The sequence below is a fragment of the Impatiens glandulifera genome, chromosome 7 (assembly GCF_907164915.1).
Source record: "Impatiens glandulifera chromosome 7, dImpGla2.1, whole genome shotgun sequence".
Classification (NCBI taxonomy): Eukaryota; Viridiplantae; Streptophyta; class Magnoliopsida; order Ericales; family Balsaminaceae; genus Impatiens; species Impatiens glandulifera.
In genome coordinates this window covers 39,372,393-39,395,688 of record NC_061868.1, presented here as the reverse complement: position 1 = coordinate 39,395,688, position 23,296 = coordinate 39,372,393, and the positions used below count along the sequence as shown (strand labels likewise).

Sequence of the window (23,296 nt, the reverse complement as noted above, 5' to 3'; positions counted from 1 at the left end):
GAGACACACAAAATTATTCAATGATGTGACCTGACATATTAAGTTTATTCACAGTGACATCTAGCTCAAGCTTTTCCAAAGCTCGGTGGAAAGAACCGAGTGTCTCTATTACGATATTACCACTTTACTTGAAAACATAAAAGAGCTCATAATTTTGTATTGTGTTTTTGTTTATATCCCTCTTAAATAATTGATATTCCAAACAAACTAATTAGATTTTTTTTTAATTATCAAATTCAGTTCATTTTTAAATATTTTAAATGTTTTAACCCAATTTAATTTCTAATTAAAAGTAATTTTTCTCATTGTTCAAAGGTGTGGCTTCTTCAATAAATATTTTTTCTTCAAATAATTATAATATTAAGAATAATCAATATCCAAACTACTCGTATTTTATTTTCTGTATTGTATTAAAATATTAATTTATTTTAATATTTTACCTAAATCATTCAATTAACTCATTTTTTATCCTCAGCATTTTATCATGATTAAATAAATATAAAAATAAAACTTTGGAATCACATAAGACAGTTTGGCCGAGCGGTCTAAGGCGCCAGATTTAGGCTCTGGTCCGAAAGGGCGTGGGTTCAAATCCCACAGCTGTCATTTGTTTTTTTTTGTTTTTTTTTTAGGACATTTTGGAATAACTTCATATGTAGGAGCTTGTTTTTTGGTTTTTTTTTAGGACATTTTGGAATAACTTCATATGTAGGAGTTTGGATTGATAAGATTATAATGTTTAATTATCTTGTACAATATTTTGAAATACATTCCAACATTGAAAAGAAAAAACTAAAAGAATTGAATGTAAGAGTTCTCAAATTCCAATTCAATGTTTCTTCTATGAAAACACCCTATTTGATTGATAGATAAAAAAACAGGTTTCAAAGCAATAAAAATAAATCAGAGCATCCTATTTTAAAATTTGAGTAAGTGTGTAATAATAGTTTCATTTTGAAAGTTATAGGGTTTTTTATACTAACAAATGGGACTGACCATACTATATTTTAAAATAACTAAATGGGACTAACCATACTTAAATAAAAGAAGATGATAAGAAAGAAAAAATAATAATAATAATAATAATAATAATAATGTAGAAGCTTGTTTGATGTTTGTTTATTCAATTTTTATTAAGTTTTAAAGAACTAAATTCTTGTTTATGATAGGAACCAAAAAAAACCACAAAAATAAAAAGTGTATATTTTTACGTTCACTTAATTTAAGACGACAGTCACTCCAATATAACATTGAAAGTGTTGTGAATGGTGATCACTTGGTATTCATTACATTTTAGAAAAATTATGTGAAATGTCTTTCTTCAAATTATACATGCAAAATAAAAATAAAATTATTTAAACATAACATTTAAAAGAGAGTTCAAAATTTTAAAAAAAAAATTAGTAAAACAAAATAGTAATTAATTGACTTGAGATGACTGTTGCTTAAATAAACATTATATTTTACATCTTCTTACAAGTTCCGGGTTCGTCGACTCTGATTTCGATGACTGTCTCGAAGAATAAAATAAAAAGTGATTAATTTCTGATGGACTGAAATTACATTTTCATTTTTTCGTAATTTATATATAAAATAATATTTAATTTTAAAGTTTCCGGATTGTCGGGTCGAGAACCGTGGTTAATTTTATATATATATATATATGAGTAAATGAATAATTTGGTCGAATTGTGGGTTGATCTGCCCATAAACTTGAAACGGTTAAAAATAAAATAAAAAATGTTATATCTATGTTTCGAACTTGTAACATAATAAAAAAAAAAGTACAACTCTTTAACAATCTCTCATATCGTGACTTACTTTCATTTCGGTCAAACAATTCATCTTCTCACATATTTTACAATAAACAATCTGACTTACTTATCTTCACTTTGACTGACCAGCTCATCTCATTTCACATTTATCCACCTTAAATGACATCTCATATAGGTCAGTTAGGTATTGGTGACCTAAGTGAAGAGGAAAAGAGATTGGTGATGTTGGAGATGGTTGATTTGATTGAAGTGAAAGTGTAAGGTCACATATGAGAGATCGATTATTCGAGTGGATAAATGTGAAATGAGATGGATGGTTAGCCGAATTGAGAATAAAGGTCTGGTTGTATGCAAATGATATTAGTTAAAATTTGTGATGAAATTGGTGGTGGGTAAATTAGAATATTATATTAATATATTGTTCGTAATTTATTAAAAAAAAATAAACATTAAAATACATCTTATTATAATTTTTTTTAGTAATTTATTTTGTTTATATTTTTATCGGTGTATATCGCACGAAAATTTTTCTCGTTAATATAAACAACCCTTACTAATAAGGGTCTCTTTTCTTGAAAGCTTATAAAACTTGTCTATTATTTTGTTGTCTACTAAAAATCTAGGGGCTAACGATGTCAGTGGTTCGTGCAAGGCTTCTAAATCCCTGATCCCACATACCTCTACGAATCCACGGTGCACCAAATAATAATAGTGCATTAAAAAGAAGATACAAGAAAATTGATAAGAGAAAACAATATCAAAGGCATCTCTGAATGATTTTTGAAGCTATGAAACTATTTTTTAAAGCAATCAAGCAATTAAGAAAATGCTTATACATGAGATTGATTGATTTCCTATTCTAAAATCATTGTGTTTGGCATCCTCAGCTATGACAAACCCATGAGTTATGATCCCCGGCCGGTCTGGCTCGTTTCACCGCGGGTCCATTGCACCCTCATGTACCCCCAAGTGCCTTTACCAGTTTAGGAAGATCAAGAAGCCAAAGATGCTCTAGTTGCATAAGAGCAGACAACTATTCATCATCAAACAATCTAAGTTTGATTTCTTATTCAACTGAAAAAACTAAAGAAAATACAAAAGAATGAACTGGTCTAAATCGAACCCATGACCTATGATTTCCCCGGTTAGTCTCGCTGCTGTTTCAATGGACCCTCATGTAAATATCTTTTATATGGATGTGAAAAATTAACTAAAAAATATATAATATAAAAGTAAAAACACAGTTTCTATTGATTAGAAGAAAACTTTAAATGGTTAAACTATTTATAATGAAGTATCATATTATTACAATTTTAGTTTGAGCATAACATAATTCAAAGTGAATACATATTTATTGAAGCCGATTCAAGCGACCAGATTAGAAATTCTTTTCGCATTGTTTGCATTGATGAACAGCGGAATAATATGTATTCCTATTTTTTATTCTTGTGACTAAGAACTACTATTCTCATAGACAATAGATACTAGCAACAAAAAAATGTCTATTTATTATTTTAAAGTTTAAACTTGAATCGGCTTCATTAAATATGTATTCACTTTGAATCATGTTACGCTCAAACTAAAATTGTAAAATTGTAATAATATGATACTTCATTATAAATAGTTTAACCATTTAAAGTTTTCTCCTAATCAATAGAAACTGTGTTTTTACTTTTACATTATATATTTTTAGTTAAAATAAAATAAATAAATTATTTCACTTGCAAAGTATGATTTCATCTTGAACCTTGAACGTCGCGAGAAATTGAACATAATAAGGTTCGATAGTTCAGAGTTGAATTGCGACAGTTAGCATGAGTTCAAAATCGTTAATGTATACGTAGGAGAAAAGGAAGATCATGAAGTACAAAATCAATTTCTAAATATCATTTTATATTTTATATACAGATGTGGCAAACTAAATTTAAAAAAAATACAAATAAATAAAAAAATGTCATGTGACTGTTTAGAATGTAGTCTCAAACTTTCCATGACATGATTTATAAGTTACATCCATATTTAATTAAAACGATCAAAATTCAATTTCAAATAGCAATTATAGAAAATTACTCAAAAATTTTAGGTATATACAATTATATAAAATGATTAAGAGAGTGAATTTGAAAAAGTGCATAAAAAAATAAAGACTTATGCCAGATTGCCTGGATTAATTTGATATTTCATTTTGTTTAATGAGAAAGCTTTTAATATATGGAGTTAAAAACAAGTCTTAAATAATTTAAAGAATGGATGTAAAAAAATGTTAAAATGAAGTCAATCTAAATGCTCTCTCATTAAAACAATGTAAACAAATTAATAGCTTCAGCAGTGCATAATAAAGCTCATAAACATCCTTTTTTTTGTCACACAATAAGCACTTCATCTTCACATTAAACTTTGATAATCAAGGAACTAAACACGAATTTTACTATTCTCTAAAACATGGAACCTCAAAAATATCTAGAAGATGTTTCTTAGAGTGCATATGAAAAATCACAAAACCCAAATTGAAAGATCCCTCGAAAAGAAACCTTAAATCGTACTTCATAAACCAACACCTGCCTGCCTAAGATGGTTAATGGCCACGACCGCGGCCCCTTCCACGTCCTCTTCCCCGACCACGTCCCATTGGCTTCCCTGAAAAACATTTCAAAAGCTCCCAAAAGTCAGAAACAAAGGATACACTATCACTTACTCTTATCTAATACCACATAATCATTTCAGCTCAAACTAAGCTAGAAAATATGACTTAATTCGTTAAGCTATGATGTTAAGAGCATACAAAATACAAGTTTAACCTATAAGGGCAAATAGTCTTTTAAGTACTTTCATGACATTAGTTCTACATTTGATCAAATCAACTTACATAGCAAGAACTTAGAAATTCAGATATTCTCATTTGGTTTTGCATGACACTAATTCAGTATTGAGCATTCTAACAATTAATTTTCAGTTTCATCAAACGCGTTTGGTCATGGTCATATGAACAAAGTAGAGAAAAAAAATATACATACCAGTAGTTGGCTTCTTAGGCTTGACCCTGGGAGTCTCCTCCACCAGCAAAGTCTCCAGATTCAAGCTATCAGGAAGGATATAATACCGAATGTTGTTTCCCCTGACACTCAGATGATCTAAAGTTACTGGATTTTTACCTTTCAGTGTCAGTTTCACTGTCTTCAAATGAGTGTTCATACTAACATCCACACCTGAAATTTCCCACAAACACAACAAGATACATCTCAGTATCTTAACCAGATGGCTGGAAATTCACAGTGAATTGCCAAGTATTGAGTACGCCCACTTACTATTAAGCTACAACATCATCTAAAGTATGCAGCCAGATGAAAAAATAAAATATGAACTTAATGAACAGAGAAATGTCAAATCCAAAAATAAGAATCCAGATGGAATATCCCCAAAAGGGGACTTACCAAAGGACTAAACAGAACATTTCCATGATCTTCAACACACAAGTAAAGATGCCCAAATGGCCTAGCACAAGAATCACAAGGTGATTAACCTGAACAAAATTTATCTATCAAGTACTAAACACGCTTAAAGAAAGGCAAAAAGGAATACCCAAATACAAATCTAGACTTAACAAAGTTTTAATTAAGAAAAGTAAGCAAATTACCAAAACCCTAGAAACATTTGAACGAGATTCAAAGTATAATAAAAAGTGCAGCAGATGAAATATAGAGAAAAGGAAGTAAACCAGTTATAGTTCCGTGAACAATGGTGCCGTTCTTGAGCTCGATTGAGACGGTTTCATTGTTCAGCTTCATTAAAAACCTAGAATAAAGAAACGGAAACAGAGAAGTTGAGGCTCATAGATAAGAAAACAGGCGAATGGGTAAGCAGAAAAAGATGAAAACGAACCTGACGAGCTTCATTTCTCTAGCTAGATGGAGATTGAGGGATTAGGATTTAGGGCTTTAAGGATTTTGGATCCGACTTATACAATAATAGTTATGAGGAAGCGGGAGAGACTGTAAATAATTCTATATATGAAGAAATATAAATGGACCCTCCAAATATTTACTTGTGATATTTTGAACCACTTCATTTATTTATTATAAAATATATATAATATTAAAAATTGACTAAGACCAGTTCCGTAATATTGATTGGTGATATTGTTTAGAATTTTTTATAGAAGACATAATGATAAAATATATATATATATATATATATATTTCTAAATTTATGTTTACTAATTTTTTTTTAAAAAACGATAGAAGAAGAATAAAACAAAGATAGTAGGTCACAGACCAAAAAAAATAGGACCAAGAATTATTTTCAAACACCATCTGTCAACTCAAATTCTTGGATTTGACTCTAATTTTCAAGAAGGATGATGAGCAACCAACCTATTCTAAATTATTGTTTTAGATGAAATGATAATATATATTATACGCATCGATGGGATGCAATTACTAAAATACGATATTTTTTTCTAGTCAAATATTACACCGAAAAATAATGGGAATAGAAATCCAACATTCAGACCCACAATCAAGTTTTTGGGATTTTTTTTTTTAAAATCCAATAATAATATAACATTATTTCATAAACTTTTTAATTAATCACGATTATAAATCATCAACTAAAATATTAAAATATATTTTATGTTTTTTTAAAAAAATATTATTTTATTATTAATAATATTATTAAGACTTTCATGTTAAGAGAAATTTGAAGAAATGACTTGATAATGGGTCAAATTTAAAAAATGACACACGCTGGATAAACCTTGTAAAAATGACATTTTCGTCCTGCAAAATGTCCGTCTTGCCCCCGTGACTAATGTTACTGTTTATATATGCGTATTATGTAATACGCATATTTCATAATATATAAAGCTAATTTGGAACCCCATTTTTAAAGAATTTTTCTAACTCACAACTTTCTCTTTTCAACCCACGACCTTACAGTTCTCCAACTTCCACGACTCTCCAACATCAATTAATTCAACTTCGTTCAACATCATCATTGCTCAACTCTCATCGTTCATCCGTCTCGTCGTTCCTATATTCAGGTGGGTTTAGGGTTTAAGGTTTATGTGTAATGTTCTTATTATTCTGACGTTTATATATAATACTCCAATAATGTATGTGTATATTGATGGATAATTCTTAGGTTTTAGAGTTTATGTAGCTTTTAGAGTTTATGTGTGTATATTCTAATGTTGTTTATCCAATGTTCCTCACTCACGCGTATTACATATTATGAGTATATGTCATAATTATGCGCATATTACATAATATGTAATACGCGTGAGTGAGGAACATTGGATAAACAATATCAAAATATACACACATAAACCCTAAAAGCTAAGAATTATTCATCAATATATATATACATTGGAGTATTACACATAAGCGTCAGAATAATAAGAACATTACATATAAACCCTAAACTCAAAATCACTTAAATATAGGAATGACGAGACAGATGAACGATGAGAATTGAGCGATGATGATGTTGAACGAAGTTGGAGAGTCATGAAAGTTGGAGGGTGGAGTCGTTAGTTGTAGAGAGAAGGTCGTGAGTTGGAAAACTTCATTACAAACGTGGGTTCTAAATTAGCTTTATAGAGTATAAAATACGAGTATTACATAATAATAATAATAATAATAATAATAATAATAATAATAATAATAATAATAATAATAATAATAATATGACAGTCAACGGGGAAGACAGTGGGGGAAGACGTAATTGTTCAAATTTAACCCATTATAGTGACATTTGTCGAAATTATAATGACATTTGTCGAATTTCCCATGTCAAAGTCACTCCTCCTCCTCTTACCTTTCTTCCTTACTTTCTTTCTTTCTTTCTTTCTTTCTTTCTTCCCCCTTCCTTCATATGTCTCCCTCCGTTACCCCACAAAATGAAAGATCCACTTTTTATCACCACTTTGAACGTCAACCCTAAGTTCCACTAGCTCCTCGGACATGGTAGAGAAGACTGAACTGGAATGGGATAAACGTATTCCCTTGCTTCTACAACCACAAATGGAACCCACTTCACCTGATATCCAGTCTCACCTCAAGAAAACCGGTTCGCCCTTCTTTCTCTCTGTTTTCTTTTCATTTCTTTCTTACTCCACCACTAATCAATTAACTTCAACTTGCGGTTTGATCCCTCAATATTAGGTTTTCCATTGCATTTACAAACTACACTACAATTATTGACTATGATTCATATGTTTGGATCATTGCTTTGAAGGGAATCAATGGACGGCTGTAGCACATATCATAACAGGAGTAATAGGTGCTGGTGTTTTATCACTTGCATGGAGTGTTGCACAGCTAGGTTGGATTGCAGGGCCGTTGACCATGCTTATCTTTGCATCAATCACCTTCCTTTCCGCATCTCTTCTCATCAATTGTTATAGGTATCCTGATCCTGATATTGGCCCTTCTAGAAACCCTTCTTATCTTGAATCCGTTCGAGTTATACTAGGAAAGAAGTCTGCTGCTGTTTGTAGTGTCTTTCTTCGCCTCAATTTCCTCAAGCTCGGCATCGTATACACCATTACTTCTGCCACCAGCATGAGGTTCTAATAGTAAATCATAAATTATGATCTGATCCTTCTGAATTTGAATTTGGTGAATTATGTTTTTATGACCTCCAGGGCAATTCTGAGATCCAACTGCTACCACTTTAAAGGACACAAAGCACCTTGCAGATATGACAATATTACTGTATACATGGTCTTGTTTGGTCTTATTCAGATTGTACTTTCTCAAATACCCAATTTTCAAGAGATGCAGTGGCTTTCAAACATTGCTGCTGCCATGTCATTTTCTTACGCGTCCATCGGGTCAGCACTTAGCCTAGGGAGAGTTATAGGTTTGCTCTATACTATTCTAGTGCGAAAAACTTGAACATGGCTAAAGTTTGATTTCTGTAATTTGAAAATGACAGAAAACGGGGAGGTGAAGGGTAGTATAGAAGGGGCACCAACTAATACCACAATAGAGAAGATATGGTTGATTGCTCAAGCTCTCGGAAGTATTGCTTTCGCATTTCCTTTTGCCATCATTCTGATTGAGATTCAGGTGCAACCATGTTTATCTTGTGATAAATAGATCATCTTGGGCAGCTATATGTTTGAATGATTGAAATTAAAACTAGAATTTCAATTTTAGTTCTCTAAGAATTGGCATTGAGTTATAATTCTTAAAGAGTATCTTCTTAATGCCTATAAGCAACTGCAAGCATCTAACCACATATATATAATACCTATTTTCAGCTAATTATCAAATAGTTGGAAAAACAGCCTTGACTTGAATCATCTAGGAGTTTTCTAGAATTGGTATTCTGAGGTTATTTGAGTGAAATTGCACCTCCACAAATTATACACATTATAATTCCACGAGAATTCTAATTTCTTTCAAATTGGACACCCAATGTTGTAAACGACGTGTATGTTGATGATACTTGAAGGGTACTCTGAGGCCGCATCCACCGGAGAAGGTGACTATGAAGAAGGCCTCGACAATTGCAATATGCACAACAACATTCTTTTACTTGTGTTGCGGCGGATTTGGGTATGCAGCCTTTGGAAGTTCTGCCCCGGGGAATATTTTGACAGGGTTCGGGTTCTATGAGCCATATTGGCTCATTGACTTTGCTAATGTCTGCATCATTACCCATCTAGTTGGGGCATATCAGGTAACATCCAATTGGTGTTATGTTTGTATGAGTATGTATAATTGTAATTAGAAATATAATTTCAATTATATAAGAACCCATTGAATTTTGAATGTATATCAGGTATTTAGTCAGCCATTGTATGCTGACTTGGAAGGATGTATAACAGGAAAGTACCCTAACAGTAGTATGATAAACAGCAACTACACATTGAAAGTTCCAATCCTCTCAGTTTTCAGATTAAATCTCCTCCGATTAATTCTCCGGTCTGCATATGTTTGCTTAGTAACTGGAGTTGCAGTTGCTTTCCCTTATTTTAACCAAGTGGTGGGAGTAGCCGGGGGTCTTAATTTTTGGCCGCTGGTTATATTTTTTCCAGTGGAGATGTACTTTGTCCAGAAGAAAACCGCCTCCTGGACAGCTAAGTGGATCCTCCTTCGGCTATACACGGTTGTGATGTTGTTTGTCTCATTGTTCTCGTTAGTTGGATCAGTTCAAGGACTCATAAAGGCTAGGTTTGGGTGAAGAGTAATGTTCATTCACCTTAATATCTAAGTGTTTATATTATTTGAACTAGTCATCTATCAATGTTTATGTATTAGACTTAATTTAAATGTTAATTAGACTTGCTGTTTTTATTGAAAGCTAGCTTTCAATAATGTTTATTGGTCTTTCATCGTTTTTTATTATTATTAGTGGCAATTTTTTGTTATGAGAAGTTTTGTGTCGATTTTAATTTGATAGCAATTAATTTTCTGTTTATGAAAAGTTCTTCAAACTTGATTTGGATTCACGGTTGTTAAATTCTCTTTAGAAATAGTGAAAGAAAGATAATTGATAGAAGTTTTAGCTTGAGTGTAGATTTTGTTATTAAGCTGATTTGAAAAGAAAAAAACATTGTCTAATAGATTTGCACATATTTGGAAATAGTTTATGGAGTTGATTTTGAGTCTGAGTTTAAAATAGAAAATATTAATTTATAAATATATATTTAATTTAGTTATGTTTTAGAATATTATGTAAAGTAAATTACTTACCCAAAAAAAGTAAGGACCCAGCTTGAAATTTGTTAAAAGAGAAAAATGTTGAGAAATGAGAAAAATAAATAAATTATTTTAGTGTGAATTGTGATTCAATTATTCAAATCCTAAATAAGATGAAGACTTAAACATGTGATAAGAACTTAGCTAACTCACATGCACCTACAATTTATTAAAAGAAATCAAATATATTTGTTTATTAAATAAATAATAAAATAATTTAACTTTACTTGACAGATTATAACAAAAATTATTTATATAATTATCTTGAAGACAAAAGTTATATATATTTTCTAAAATGTGACAAATTTCTTAAATAATTAGACACATACATTCCCGTAATTCCCGTAAAGATTGGGTGGGAGAGCCCTAGACAAAAAAAAATAATAATTTACCGATCCTCTTCTTGATCGAGGGTCACATGTATAGGAGCTCATAAAGTTTCATTGGCCAAGTCATAAATGACTATATGAGATCCATGACATGCTCAATTATCTTTTTTTTAACTATTGTTGTAGCTCACCCTAACAAATTGTTAGAATTCCAAAGTAATACATTTTCCAAGAGTAGTAGATTCTTCGTGATTCTATCGAACCCTCGTCTCGTAGTTGATGGACAAGTTCTTATATGTGTAACCCACAAAAGTAGTCAAGTGATAAAAGTCGACTTAAGAGACCAAAACGTTACAGGTTCGATTCTATCTGGAAACGCTTTAAGTTTAAGCGCTTTCCAAACAACTTATTTAATTAATAAAATAATATTTTTAAATAAATTTATTATTTTTCTTAACATAAAAATGTTTAGTATAATGGTTCAAGATAAAAAAAAATAACAATTTATATTTGGTTAAAACTTCAAATCCTAAAAAAAAACAAGTTTTTAATTAAAATTATGGTAACTATTTTTTTTCCACGATTTCTACATGGGACTAGGGCAATCCAATTCTCGAGACCAACACTACGACTAATAATAAGGCAACATGACCGATTTCTCATAGCCACGTTATTATTTTTTATATAACTTGTTATATTTTATGTTATAATGAAAATATATAATAGTTATATATTATAATTAATTAGGGGTGGGTCGGTACGGTATACATTAATATTTTATTCCTACCTTATACCTTACTGAAAATTTCGGTATGCAAAAAATACATACCTTTACCTTACATTGATTTCGGTATACCTTAATTTCGGTACGGTATCGGTATTATACCTTTAATACCTAAAAAACATATTAACTTAAAAAAAATCAATCTTATCGGTAAAGTAGAGATTGCATATATTCAATAATATTTCAGTATAATTATATTTTGATATTATTTAAAAATTATATTTTTATAATTAAATTAATATCAAATCTATTTAATTAATATATCTATTTAATTATTTCCTTATAAGTATTATATATATTTTAACTTATAAATACTATTTCGGTATATCTACCAAAATTAAAAAAATCTCATACATTTATCGTACCAATAATTTCGATATCGGTACCATACCTTACCTTTTTTTGGTATACCTTAAACATCGATATTTTCGATATATTGCAGTACGATATTTTCGACATACCTTTAATATCGGTAATTTTTCTCACCCCTATAATTAATAATAATAACCTAATTTAATTTGTTATATTCCGTACTACATTTAAATATTATATATTTTTTAGTGTCGGGTAACTTAAACGACTGTCTAGTTGACCTCACCTAGTCACCTTCAAATACAACTCTAGCCACACAACACTGAAAAACGTATCCTACCGTGTCCCATGTCTTATTATTTATTTACTTTTCTTACAAAATCAAAACATTTTTTCAAATAAATTTTAAAACTATAAAGTTTGATCTATTGTAAATAATAACCCTAACCAATACAATATAAAGTTCTGATTTCAATGTAGTATTTATATTAAGGTTAGTTACTTGTGTCGGTAAAAACCGTAAAAAATAAGGTTTTTTAACGCGCGCTCGTAAGACCTATTATAGACTATAGTTGAGTATAATATTAATACTGTCCTTCTCTTATGACTTCGAATTTCAACAATTACTCTTCTTCTCTCTTATTGGTTTCCCTTTCTACGCCCTTCCACCGACGCTGATTGTTCAAGAACGAAGATCATCACTGCTCAATCTGGCTAAGATCTGATACCACATCGCCGGAAATCATGTCGTCCGGAAGATACATGGCTTACTCGCCGTCTCCTTCCGCACCTCACTCTCCTCACTTAGGTGGTCTTCGTTCAGCTGCATCCGCCTTTGTTGAGCAGGAGAAGTATGCTCTCTTACTTTATCTTCTTTACATATCTTAATCGTTTTATGACTAGATGTATTTAGATCTTAGGCTGAATCACTGTATTTTAGATGAGAACTTGTTGGTTGGGGTTTTTGGATTTATCTTCTTTGATTCTTCTTGATCTGTATTTAAAACTATGGGTTTCTCTTAGAATTGTTTAGTTTTGTTGTGTTGATGTGTATGCATGTTGTCTTTACTTGGGAGTTGTGAGATCTTATTCTGTACAAGTGGGATCGAATGATAGACTTGTTAGGATGTTAATTGAGTTCAGTAGTGAGTTGAAAGATTATTCCTACTTCAATTGATGTCTAGACTCTTGGAATCTTGAGCATTCATTCAACTAAATTGTATTGTTAAGTCAGAATTTGACATTGTGTATTTACTTACCCACTTTGTATGATTGATGTCAGATGTGTAGTTGCTACTGTAATATATTGTATTGTCAGATATGAAATTGTTAAAGTTTTTTCGGTTGTGATTTCTATTCCTCGTATTAAATATATATTAGATGTGATCTATCTATGAAAAGGAGAGCTTTAAAGTTTATGCCAGCTTTTGATCTTTGCAGCATGTCTTTATCATTTTTTTGGCAAACTATCTTCTATTCTATCTTTTCTATGGTGTCTCTGATGTGGAAGAACACTTTGTAATTGGATCAGCTATTCTGTTTCATCTTTCTTTTCTGCAGATACCTATCAGAGTTACTTGCAGAGCGACAGAAACTTAGCCCCTTTATGCCAATTCTTCCCCTTTGCTGCCGATTGTTAAATCAGGGTAAGTTTGGAAATGTAGCATTGCATGCAGCAGTTCTAAAATCTCAGTGAATCTTAAAGGGTTTTCTCCCATTCATTTGTCTCTCTCATTTTTAGTACATTTTGAGCAATTAAATACTGATAAAATGTTACAGTGGAGACATGATCATTTCCTCATTTCTCCCATCCCTCATATGGTGTGTGCACTTTAACTTGTATTGGTGCTAGCCTTCATATTGAGAAGCTTGCCCAAAGTTAGTATAGAACCTATAATCATGTGTGTGCCAATTGAAGATTACTTTTGATTTTCTATTTCTTGTTGCATTTGACCTCTTTTGGGACTGCTCCTTTATAACTTATCGGTAACTTAGTTATGATAATCTGTTTTCCTGACCTTATTTACTTGTGGTGAGTTGACAGTATGCATACTGATTTATTAACTACTTGATTTGAATCATAGATCAACTAAGGGATCTAACTCTAAATTACTATGGAATGAAAATTATTATGGAAGCATATATTTTCTAGCTATATAAAAAATGTATATTTGACATTAACATTACTCGTCTTGTCCTGGGCACCATGCTTTGAAGCTTGAGTTTCACATTGGAAAAAGTTGTTTTAGCAAACCAAGAGATGGTCAATTTCTCTCTCCATTTTATGGTGACTGCTGACTAATATGTTAACCAATGCTAACTGGTACATTTTATTCTTGAAAATTGACCTTTTCGAGCAGAAATATTGCGTGTAACCACTCTGTTGGGGAATGCATCAATTTTAGATCAAAGTGGGTTTGAACATGCTAGCCCAATGGATTCAGGAGGAATATTTCCAAATGCAGGAGCCAATGTGAACAGATGGGCATCACCCTTGCAATCAGAAGTATGGATACTAACTGTTAACATAACATACTTCTTCTTCAAGCTAAGTTTACTCTTTTACCGGTGCTTTTCTGACTCACTATTTGACATGTTCTGACTTGATTGCTTTTGAGTGTACCTTGCTGGAAAACCCATCATCATTCATAAATGATTGCTTGACCTATGTCATCAGGATACTAGTAGGTTTTTAAATAGTTTTCACGAAGAAGAACTTCCCATGGTTAGGAAGTTGCCTATAGTTTTTCATCTTGTTTAGGATGAACTAGTAGTTCAACTGCCTTTTTTATGGCAATAAAAGAAAATATGTATTCGGAGTGAGAGTTAATGAGTGACTAACGATAAATAGTTATTGGAAAAGAGTTATGTTAGTCAACTAATTGATTATGTTCTTCATGCTTGCCATGTAGGCAGTGTGACAAGAAGGAAAAAAAATAAGAAAGTGAATGCTTCATTGTGTTTGTTTACTGTTAAACAGTTTTACTTAGAAAAGGACAAAACCATTTAAATATATATTTTTTTATTTGACAAAACTTGAAACTCGACAATGATACACTAATATGTTGCAGCCAGCGTCTGCACAAAATTGGCTTAGTTCCTTGGGAAACTCATCGGGTCTTATAGTGAAGAGAACAATCAGGGTTGATATACCTGTTGACCAGTATCCTAATGTATGTAGTATTTATTTTGATAATTTAATCTTAGCTGTGTCTGATTTGTGTTCAGCACTAATTTTGGATGTTTTTTTCTTAGTACAACTTTGTAGGTCGGCTCCTTGGTCCAAGAGGGAACTCTATAAAGAGGGTTGAAGCCAGTACTGATTGTCGTGTCCTTATCAGAGGACGTGGTAGTATCAAGGATCCTGTTAAGGTATATAACATGATGGTGATGATGATGATCCTTTGAATAACCGATGAACTTAAAAATATAGTAAGTGATCTTGATTGGTGGGGAATGGGTTTTTTTGTTGGGATCTTAATTAATTCAGGAAGAAATGATGAGAGGAAAAGCAGGATATGAGCATCTGAATGAACCTCTACACATACTAGTTGAGGCTGAATTACCAGTTGAAATAATCGATGCCCGTTTAATGCAAGCTCGTGAGATACTTGAAGATCTTCTTGAACCTGTGGTAATTTTATAAAAATCATATCTCCTTCAATCCTAGCGATGCAAAATTGTTCACTTGGTCTGTTTTTATTGTGTAGCAGAATGAATCGCACGATTTCTACAAGAAGCATCAACTGCGGGAGCTAGCAATGCTGAATGGCACGCTTCGTGACGAGGGGGGATCTCAAATATCAGGGGGATCTCAAATGTCTGGGGGATCTGTATCCCCATTCAACAATAGCCTTGGAATGAAAAGGGCTAAAACAAGGGGATGATGAATGAAGGAAGAATTCATATATTTAGTTGATGTTTGGAGGTTATCGACATGATGGTCTGATAAAATGGATGGTATCGGCCTGAGCCAGTGCATATGGTGAAAATGCATGGTGATTCTTAACTTGTTCATGTAAGATATATGGAGTGTAGTAATTTTTTGCTAGCTTCCTGCCTGGGGAGTAAAATTAATCATGGCAGAGTGTGATCATGTCATGAATTTTATTTTATTATTATTATTTTTTTTAAATCAGATTTTGGCTTTTGGGTATTGCATTCATATTTTATTGTTGTGTAGGTTATGTATGTATTGAATTGATTTGCAAGAAAATGGTCTGTTTTATGCAAGTTTTGATGAAATATGGCTATTTTTATTAGTTTGTTTTAGCCTATTCTATAGTTTTATTTAGAGGTTTGATAGTATTTAACTTATTGCCTATTGGTTCTGAAAATAGTTGTTGAAAAAAATTTGAATTATAAGGTGACTTTCCTTTATTCTCATATATCATTCATCTCCATTTTATCCCTTATCTATATTCACCTTTACCAATGTGTACTCTAATATTTTAGAATGATGTATTTTTAAATACAAATATAATAATTACATATTTTAAATTCATTATTAATATAATATAATATAATATTTGAGACTTCTTATAAAATTCATATTGATATGATTCAAACAAAAATATGTAAAATTTAGTTAGACTATTTTAATAATAAAAAGTATGAAATAAAGTATATAAATATGTACATTGAATAAACAATTATAATTTACTATAAAATTAAAGTCTAACTAGCTATATAATATATTATATCAATAATATAATATATTCTAATAATATTTTTAAATAAAATAATAAAAAAAAATAATTAAATATAAAATACTTTACTGCTTTTTTCATTTAATTAAAGTAATTTAATAATAAAAAGTATAAAATAAAGTATATAAATATGTACATTGAATAAACAATTATAATTTACTATAAAATTAAAGTCTAACTAGCTATATAATATATTATATCAATAATATAATATATTCTAATAATATTTTTAAATAAAATAATAAAAAAAATAATTAAATATAAAATACTTTACTGCTTTTTTCATTTAATTAAAGTAATTTAACTGAAGAAAAACATTATCATATTAAAAAGTCATAATAAACATAAATTATGGATATATTCAAATACATTGAATTTTTTTCTTCTATATTTGAACTAACTAAAATTTAAAACTCCCATCCTTATTGTTAAATTAGATTATTTATGATGATTAAATTTTGTATAAATATTTTGTTTTTTGATTTTTTTTAAATATTATTTTCATGTATTATTCAAAGTTTAATTAGAAGTGAATCATCATATTATTAAGTGCCCTTTAAAGGTGTTAATAACCAAATAAATTCAGAAAATATGAGTGTAATATCAATGAATCACTTAGTATATATACTTAATAAAGATAAAATTAAACATTAAGAATAATATATATATATATAAAATCTAAATTCCTTTCTATAGAACCTTCTATAAAACATCCATAAATATCTACTGAATGTAAATATGAAGTATATATATATTACTTTTATTGGTATAAAAACTATAGATATTGACACCATTTGAGCTCGATTCGATTGATCAACCTACTAAAAAAAGACTCTTAATTGTTTTCTTACCAAGTTAAATAAAAAAACAAAAAAAAATCATGTTAAATATATGAGTCAAAGCATTCAAAGAAAAACAATTTAAAGAGCCTTAAATATTTTAATATTATGTATAGTCTCAAATTTTTACAAATTATTCAAAATATTTAATTATTTAAACATTATATTTATTTTTGTTTTTTCAATTAAAAAATTATGTATAGATATTATATTAAAAAACAAACTTACTTTAACTAAAAATGCCAGTAAAATATATTGAAAAAATATATGATATATGTGTAATTGAATATGTTTTTCTATAAAGACTTAGTTAAAGAATCACTCAATTTGGAAATCCAAAGCTAGATCTGAGTTGGGAAAAAAAATATTTTAAAATTTATTTAAAAACTATTTTTATAATTGATTTATATGAAATAAAGTTTTTAAATATACTTTAATTATATATATATATATATATTAATAAATTTAATAATATTTATCCGTTAAAACTAAAACATATTGCTAAATAAATATGAATGTTAATTTTTAATTTTTTTTAAATGTTAAGTTGTTTAAACAAAAATTTTATTATTAATTAGTTTATTTAATTTAAACTATTTTTATTATGTTGTAATTTTTTTAATGTAATAAAAGAAATACTAAAAGAAAATATATTAAATAATAAAGATAATAATTTGAAAACGTCCGTCTGCGATAACAGAATTTTTTTCCGGTTTGATCGGTAGTTAACTGGGGATGGGAGATGATGATATTTTGTGTCTCCCGTCCTGATTCTGTCCCGAACACTATAAATATAATTAAATTTATAAAATTAAAAATATATTTATTTATTTATTTATTATATTTTATTAGAGTTTTAACTTTATTTATTTATAAATATATAATTTTTAAAAAAAATGATATAAACTGTGTTTTCAAATAATCTTTCAGAATGGTTTAAAAAGGATATGATAACAGCTCATTGCCATCCTATTAAATAAAAACAGAAGAATAAAAAAGAAAACAGGAAAATCACGCAACTGAATAAAAGCAAAAAAAACATATTTAGAAGAAAAACTAAGTATTGCCGAGGACGGAGAAAAAGAGAGAACGCGGTTACGAATAGCGAAAAAGGTTTTCTTTCTTCTTCTTCTTCTTCTCTAGATCGATCGAACTGTGGAGAAGAGAAGAAACTATATTCGTCGGAGATCCCGGAGCCGAAATTGAATCAGCCGCCATTTCAGCTCTCTAAGTAAGTACCCATGAAGCGAAGTTACTACACTAGTGTCGGCTTGTCGTTGTCTTCTTCTATTTCCATGGCTTGTCTCTGTGTTTTTCTCTTCCTCTTCATCAGCCTACCAATTGTTTCTGCTTCCATTTCACTTTCAGGTTTCAACATTCTCCAATACTATTTTATCATCTTAAACTAATAACTCTCGACAATTGCTAACTTATAGATTGAATTGCAGATGATATATTTATCAATCGAGTTTCAATCGGTCGTAATATTCTTCAAGCTAAGAAAGGTTTGATTCCTATATAAAAAGCCCTAGATTAGTACTATTAATGAAATATCCTCATTGAACAAATATTAGATCTATGATTTTTATGTGCAGGTTGTTCTGTAAACTTTGAGTTTCAAAACTATACAATCATCACTAGTAAATGCAAAGGACCACATTACCCAGCAGATATTTGTTGTGCTGCCTTTAAAGAATTTGCTTGCCCTTTTGCAACTGAAATAAGTGATGACTCTACTGATTGTTCATCAACCATGTTTAGTTACATCAATCTTAATGGTAAATACCCACCAGGACTTTTCGCAAGTGAGTGTAAAGAAGGGAAGGATGGACTTGCTTGTATTGCACAACCACCACCATCTCAATCTACTTCTGCTGCTGATCATTCTATTGGGATCTCATGTTTACCTTCATATTCACTTCTTATATCCACTTTTCTTCTGTTGGTGGCAGCAGCATTTCAACTATTTTGATCTATATCGGAAATGGTTCGGGTTTGTAGACTTGAACTCGTGATCATGAGGACACGAGTTCTTGCGATTTATTCATTACTATCGTCTTTGTACTAGTATTAAATTTGTTCTTATCACAGCCATCAGAAAACAAAACATGTTGTATGTTGTATTCTTATTGTTAATAAAGACCCACTATCTTGTTATGTTGATTTTTATGTATTTTGTTTGATAATATATTGTTCATATCTTATCGAAAGTTCTGTTAGATGTATTATAAATGATAATCGAATTCGTGATTTTGTTCTTTTAGATAGATTCATTATCAGAAAGAATCAAATAATTATAATTTAAATTCTTTAAATGGGCATGATTTCAGGGAAACAAAATTTGGACCAAGCTAGATTAGTCCAATCCTAGGAATTGGTCTGGCTGCTGGAAATTCCCCAATTTGCTCATTTCAAAAAATATAAATCTTTGATAAATGTCAATAGTTATATGTTAGAAAGGCCCCTTATAGAGGTGAATATCCTCTGTACGAAGTCCTGGTTCGAGTCGTCTGCCAGCAAATTTTGCGCTTAACTAAATGGTTAAGTGTAGTGCTTAACCTGCGAGAATTAATCGCACTTCAAATGAGAAGCGGAACAAACGTTCTAAAAAAAATTTGATAATATCTTAATTTTCAAACTTTGATAATTTAATAGAAGCAACGTGGAGCTAATCTAATATGTGTAATTATTGTGCAATGCACACAATGTTTTAAGTCACCCATTTATAATTTTACTAGTTTTATTGAAAAGTTTGGTGACCAAATACTAGCTTTAATCAAACAAATCAAAACTGATAAAATTGAACCAAACTACTTAGAACCCTATCGAAGGTGGGGTTGGCAGATCCTATAGATTAATATCAACTCCTATAGGTCTATACAATTTTTTGTTTAATGATTGCGGAAGTTTGGGAATACGCGAACTTGTTAAATTCAATTAGACTTTTCTCTTGAGATGGTGTATCCGCTAATTTGAAACGTAAGAGGTTATTGGAGTCAATTGAGATTTCGAACATATTTTTCCAACTTTACTATTTGAAAATTTTGAAATTTCTTATTATTAAAGTTATACAAAACATAATCTTTTAACATGTTAATAGGTCAATTACCCAAATAAAGAGTCTTTATTTGTATTCTTTTGAGATTCAAAATTATACTATGCAGAGAATTTCATTGTATTTTTGAAAGATTTTAGAATATGTTGACAGTAACTGTATGTCTTCTCATAGGTCTGTTTTTTTTCTCTCATATTATAATTTGTTGTTGTGGTGAAATGAGTTTTAATTTATTTATTGTATGAGTTTTAAAAAAATAAATAAATATTCATTATAAATTTAGAATGTGAGTGATGTAAGAATTTTTGTTACAAATTTGAATGATACAGATTTTAGTGCAATTAATCAAAATACAAAGTTTATAAATTCATTCAAACTTTATTATTTTGTATTGAATATGTATCGACATTTCAAATATGTGTATGTTTTTTCTTTGAATGATTCTAGTTTTAGTGTCTAATGTATTCACAACATTATTTATTTTTAATCAATGAAATGATCATCCTTTTCTAAAAAAAAACAGAATTGGAATTAATAGATCCCAACTATGATGTAAGATTATGTTAAGCTTGAAACAATAATTTAGCTTTCCGAGTTCTTGATACCAAGAATCGGGTTCTTGATAGTTAGGACCGAGCGTAGAATTTTATACTCAAGCGCAGCGGATATAATGTGAGAAGAGAATTCGAGGTTAAAGAAAGAAGAAACCGAGGTGAGAAGAGAATACTACTAGAATACACCTAATAGTCCAAGATAGAGGTTCAAAACCGAGAGAATAACTTAGAGTAACAACTTTTACAAGCTTCAATTAATAAGTCAAAAAGTGGGGTGAGCATCAGCATTTATAGCGGCTGAATTACTTAAAATCTAACCCATGTTTCTATCTTTCGTAGGAGAGGAGATAACATCTCATGTCTCTAGTCTATGGGTGAATGTGTTCTTTCATGTCTCTTAATTTGATTCTAAGTTGATAAAGATCAAATTGTTTTCATTATTGCTTTGTTTGAGATATAATTATGATAAAGATCAAATTGTTTTCATTATTGCTTTGTTTGAGATATAATTATTTGTGTTATTGGTTATTTGTTACATATTTGAAGTACATTTTGCATCAATATTGTCTTTATTGACAAATGGAAGTTGATTTCTTGATCCCAAACGGGTAGTTTGAGGTATGTATTTTATTTATTCCAAATAATTATACTATTATCATTCAATAATATGAAGCTCAAATTCTGAATTTCAAATTTGCAATCCTATAAATTTGTAGGGTTTCCAACTACCACATGTTGATTTTGTATTTTATTAAATTGATTTAATTTAATTTTTATTGTTGAGATCAAATTGTTTTGATATTCCTTATTGTTGAGATATATTTATTTGCGTGTTGTTCGTGATTGTCTATCGATTTAAAATTCATTTTGTAACCAATTTTTTTTTCAAAAGAAATGAGTTGTGTAATCCAAAATAAGATGCCTTGGACTTGTTTGATGTATGTATTTTTCTTTAATTCAGATCACTATGATCTTATCGTTAAATAATGTGCAATTTAATAATTTTAAACTTTATACAAATTTACTGTTGTTTTGGTGAATGTAACATCATATTTCATTTCACCATTTTAGTACAAATTAATCATTATTATAATATGAGGCAGCTTTTTTTTTTTTTTTTTTTTTTTTTTTTTTGTTAATTATAAATTTATACATATATAAATGTTTTTTTTTAAAAAAAATAAATGAATTCACCTCTACTCTTGTGATAGTGCAAGTTTTCTTCCAAAATTCTGTTCTTTCATAAAAAAAAAAATTAAAAAATCAATTAAAAATGTTTGAAATTAATGTGTTTTGTTTTAAATTGACTCGTTTTCACACTTTTGTTTTTGTGTTCTTTCGTAAAAACATCAAAAATTAATTAAAAATATTTTAAAAATTTAGATTTAAAAAATATATATATTAATTTAAGTATAAAGTTCTCCTTTGAAATTTGAGCTTTTTTGGATGTACACTATTTGAAATAATTTTTAAATAGTTTATTGATTTCCATCAAACAATATTTTATTTATTTTATTATTTAAATTTTCAACTAACTATGACTACTTTACTTTTTATAATATTTAAAAATATAAAATATTAAGAATATTTTACTTATGTTATTATAATATTAATTTAAATATATATATTTTTTTCAAATAACCCAGTATCAAACAAAGCAGTGTAAGAGTTTGTTACAAATCCACAATAGTAAAACTATGTTCTAAAAAATTATAAATAAATAACGTAAGAACAAATAAATAGATAAGCACAAATTCAAAAAGATGATGTACTATCAACACTTTAATAAAAAAATAAGTAAAAAAGTTTTAAATTAATATTATTTTTTTCAACATTTTTACAAATGCACAAAACACTGAAATCCAAATCTGTTACAAATTTGCCAATAGTTTTCATCCGTTACATTTCTTTTTTTAATAGATTAGTATAGATTTGTAAAAAGTATAATTTTGAATACATATTTTTTATTATATGTTTAAAGCTCTTACAAAATTAATTAAAAATATCTAAGCACATTTTAGTTAATCAAAACTTGGAGTTTTTGTGATTAGTTTTGAGTTCATTTTGAAATAGCTGAGATAAAATATTTTCAAAGAAATCAAATAAAATTCATATTTTTTTATTCATTGATTATTACTAAAAATGTGATTGTTTAGAAGGAATCGTACTTATAAAATTATATATTTTTATAGATTTTTATTTTCTTTCTATAATCAATGTTTCTAGGTTAA

The 23,296-nt window shown here is 29.3% G+C and overlaps 4 protein-coding genes and 1 non-coding gene across 6 annotated transcripts; 4 read left to right on the top strand and 1 right to left on the bottom strand.

The window, feature by feature from the left end:
* The first annotated feature begins 526 nt into the window (after positions 1-526).
* On the top strand, positions 527-606 carry TRNAL-UAG. The gene has a single exon. It is a non-coding gene; the product is annotated as a tRNA-Leu (tRNA).
* Positions 607-4,144: 3,538 nt separating this feature from the next.
* LOC124945979 (small nuclear ribonucleoprotein SmD1a) lies at positions 4,145-5,777 on the bottom strand. Its single transcript, XM_047486522.1, has 4 exons — positions 5,655-5,777; positions 5,491-5,567; positions 4,790-4,981; positions 4,145-4,412 (listed from the first exon to the last, which is right to left on the bottom strand). The coding sequence occupies exons 1-4, from the start codon at positions 5,666-5,668 to the stop codon at positions 4,351-4,353; spliced, it is 345 nt and encodes a 114-aa protein (XP_047342478.1). The 5' UTR covers positions 5,669-5,777; the 3' UTR covers positions 4,145-4,350.
* A 1,865-nt stretch (positions 5,778-7,642) lies between these two features.
* Positions 7,643-10,092, top strand: LOC124945114 (probable amino acid permease 7). Its single transcript, XM_047485492.1, has 6 exons — positions 7,643-7,841; positions 8,010-8,340; positions 8,419-8,636; positions 8,712-8,845; positions 9,234-9,461; positions 9,564-10,092. Exons 1-6 carry the CDS (start codon positions 7,736-7,738, stop codon positions 9,963-9,965), a joined length of 1,419 nt encoding a protein of 472 aa, XP_047341448.1. The 5' UTR covers positions 7,643-7,735; the 3' UTR covers positions 9,966-10,092.
* A 2,440-nt stretch (positions 10,093-12,532) lies between these two features.
* Positions 12,533-16,165, top strand: LOC124946080 (KH domain-containing protein At5g56140-like). 2 transcript variants are annotated; one of them, XM_047486643.1, is made up of 7 exons: positions 12,533-12,759; positions 13,469-13,554; positions 14,269-14,414; positions 14,980-15,081; positions 15,164-15,280; positions 15,399-15,542; positions 15,619-16,165. In XM_047486643.1, the coding sequence occupies exons 1-7, from the start codon at positions 12,653-12,655 to the stop codon at positions 15,793-15,795; spliced, it is 879 nt and encodes a 292-aa protein (XP_047342599.1). In that variant the 5' UTR covers positions 12,533-12,652; the 3' UTR covers positions 15,796-16,165. The 2 variants fall into 2 exon arrangements, with proteins under 2 accessions (XP_047342599.1, XP_047342600.1); XM_047486644.1 differs by having other exon boundaries at positions 12,534-12,759; positions 15,622-16,165.
* Positions 16,166-18,501: 2,336 nt separating this feature from the next.
* LOC124910424 (GPI-anchored protein LLG1-like) lies at positions 18,502-19,613 on the top strand. Its single transcript, XM_047451063.1, has 3 exons — positions 18,502-18,824; positions 18,905-18,961; positions 19,052-19,613. The coding sequence occupies exons 1-3, from the start codon at positions 18,698-18,700 to the stop codon at positions 19,426-19,428; spliced, it is 561 nt and encodes a 186-aa protein (XP_047307019.1). The 5' UTR covers positions 18,502-18,697; the 3' UTR covers positions 19,429-19,613.
* The last annotated feature ends 3,683 nt before the right edge of the window (positions 19,614-23,296 follow it).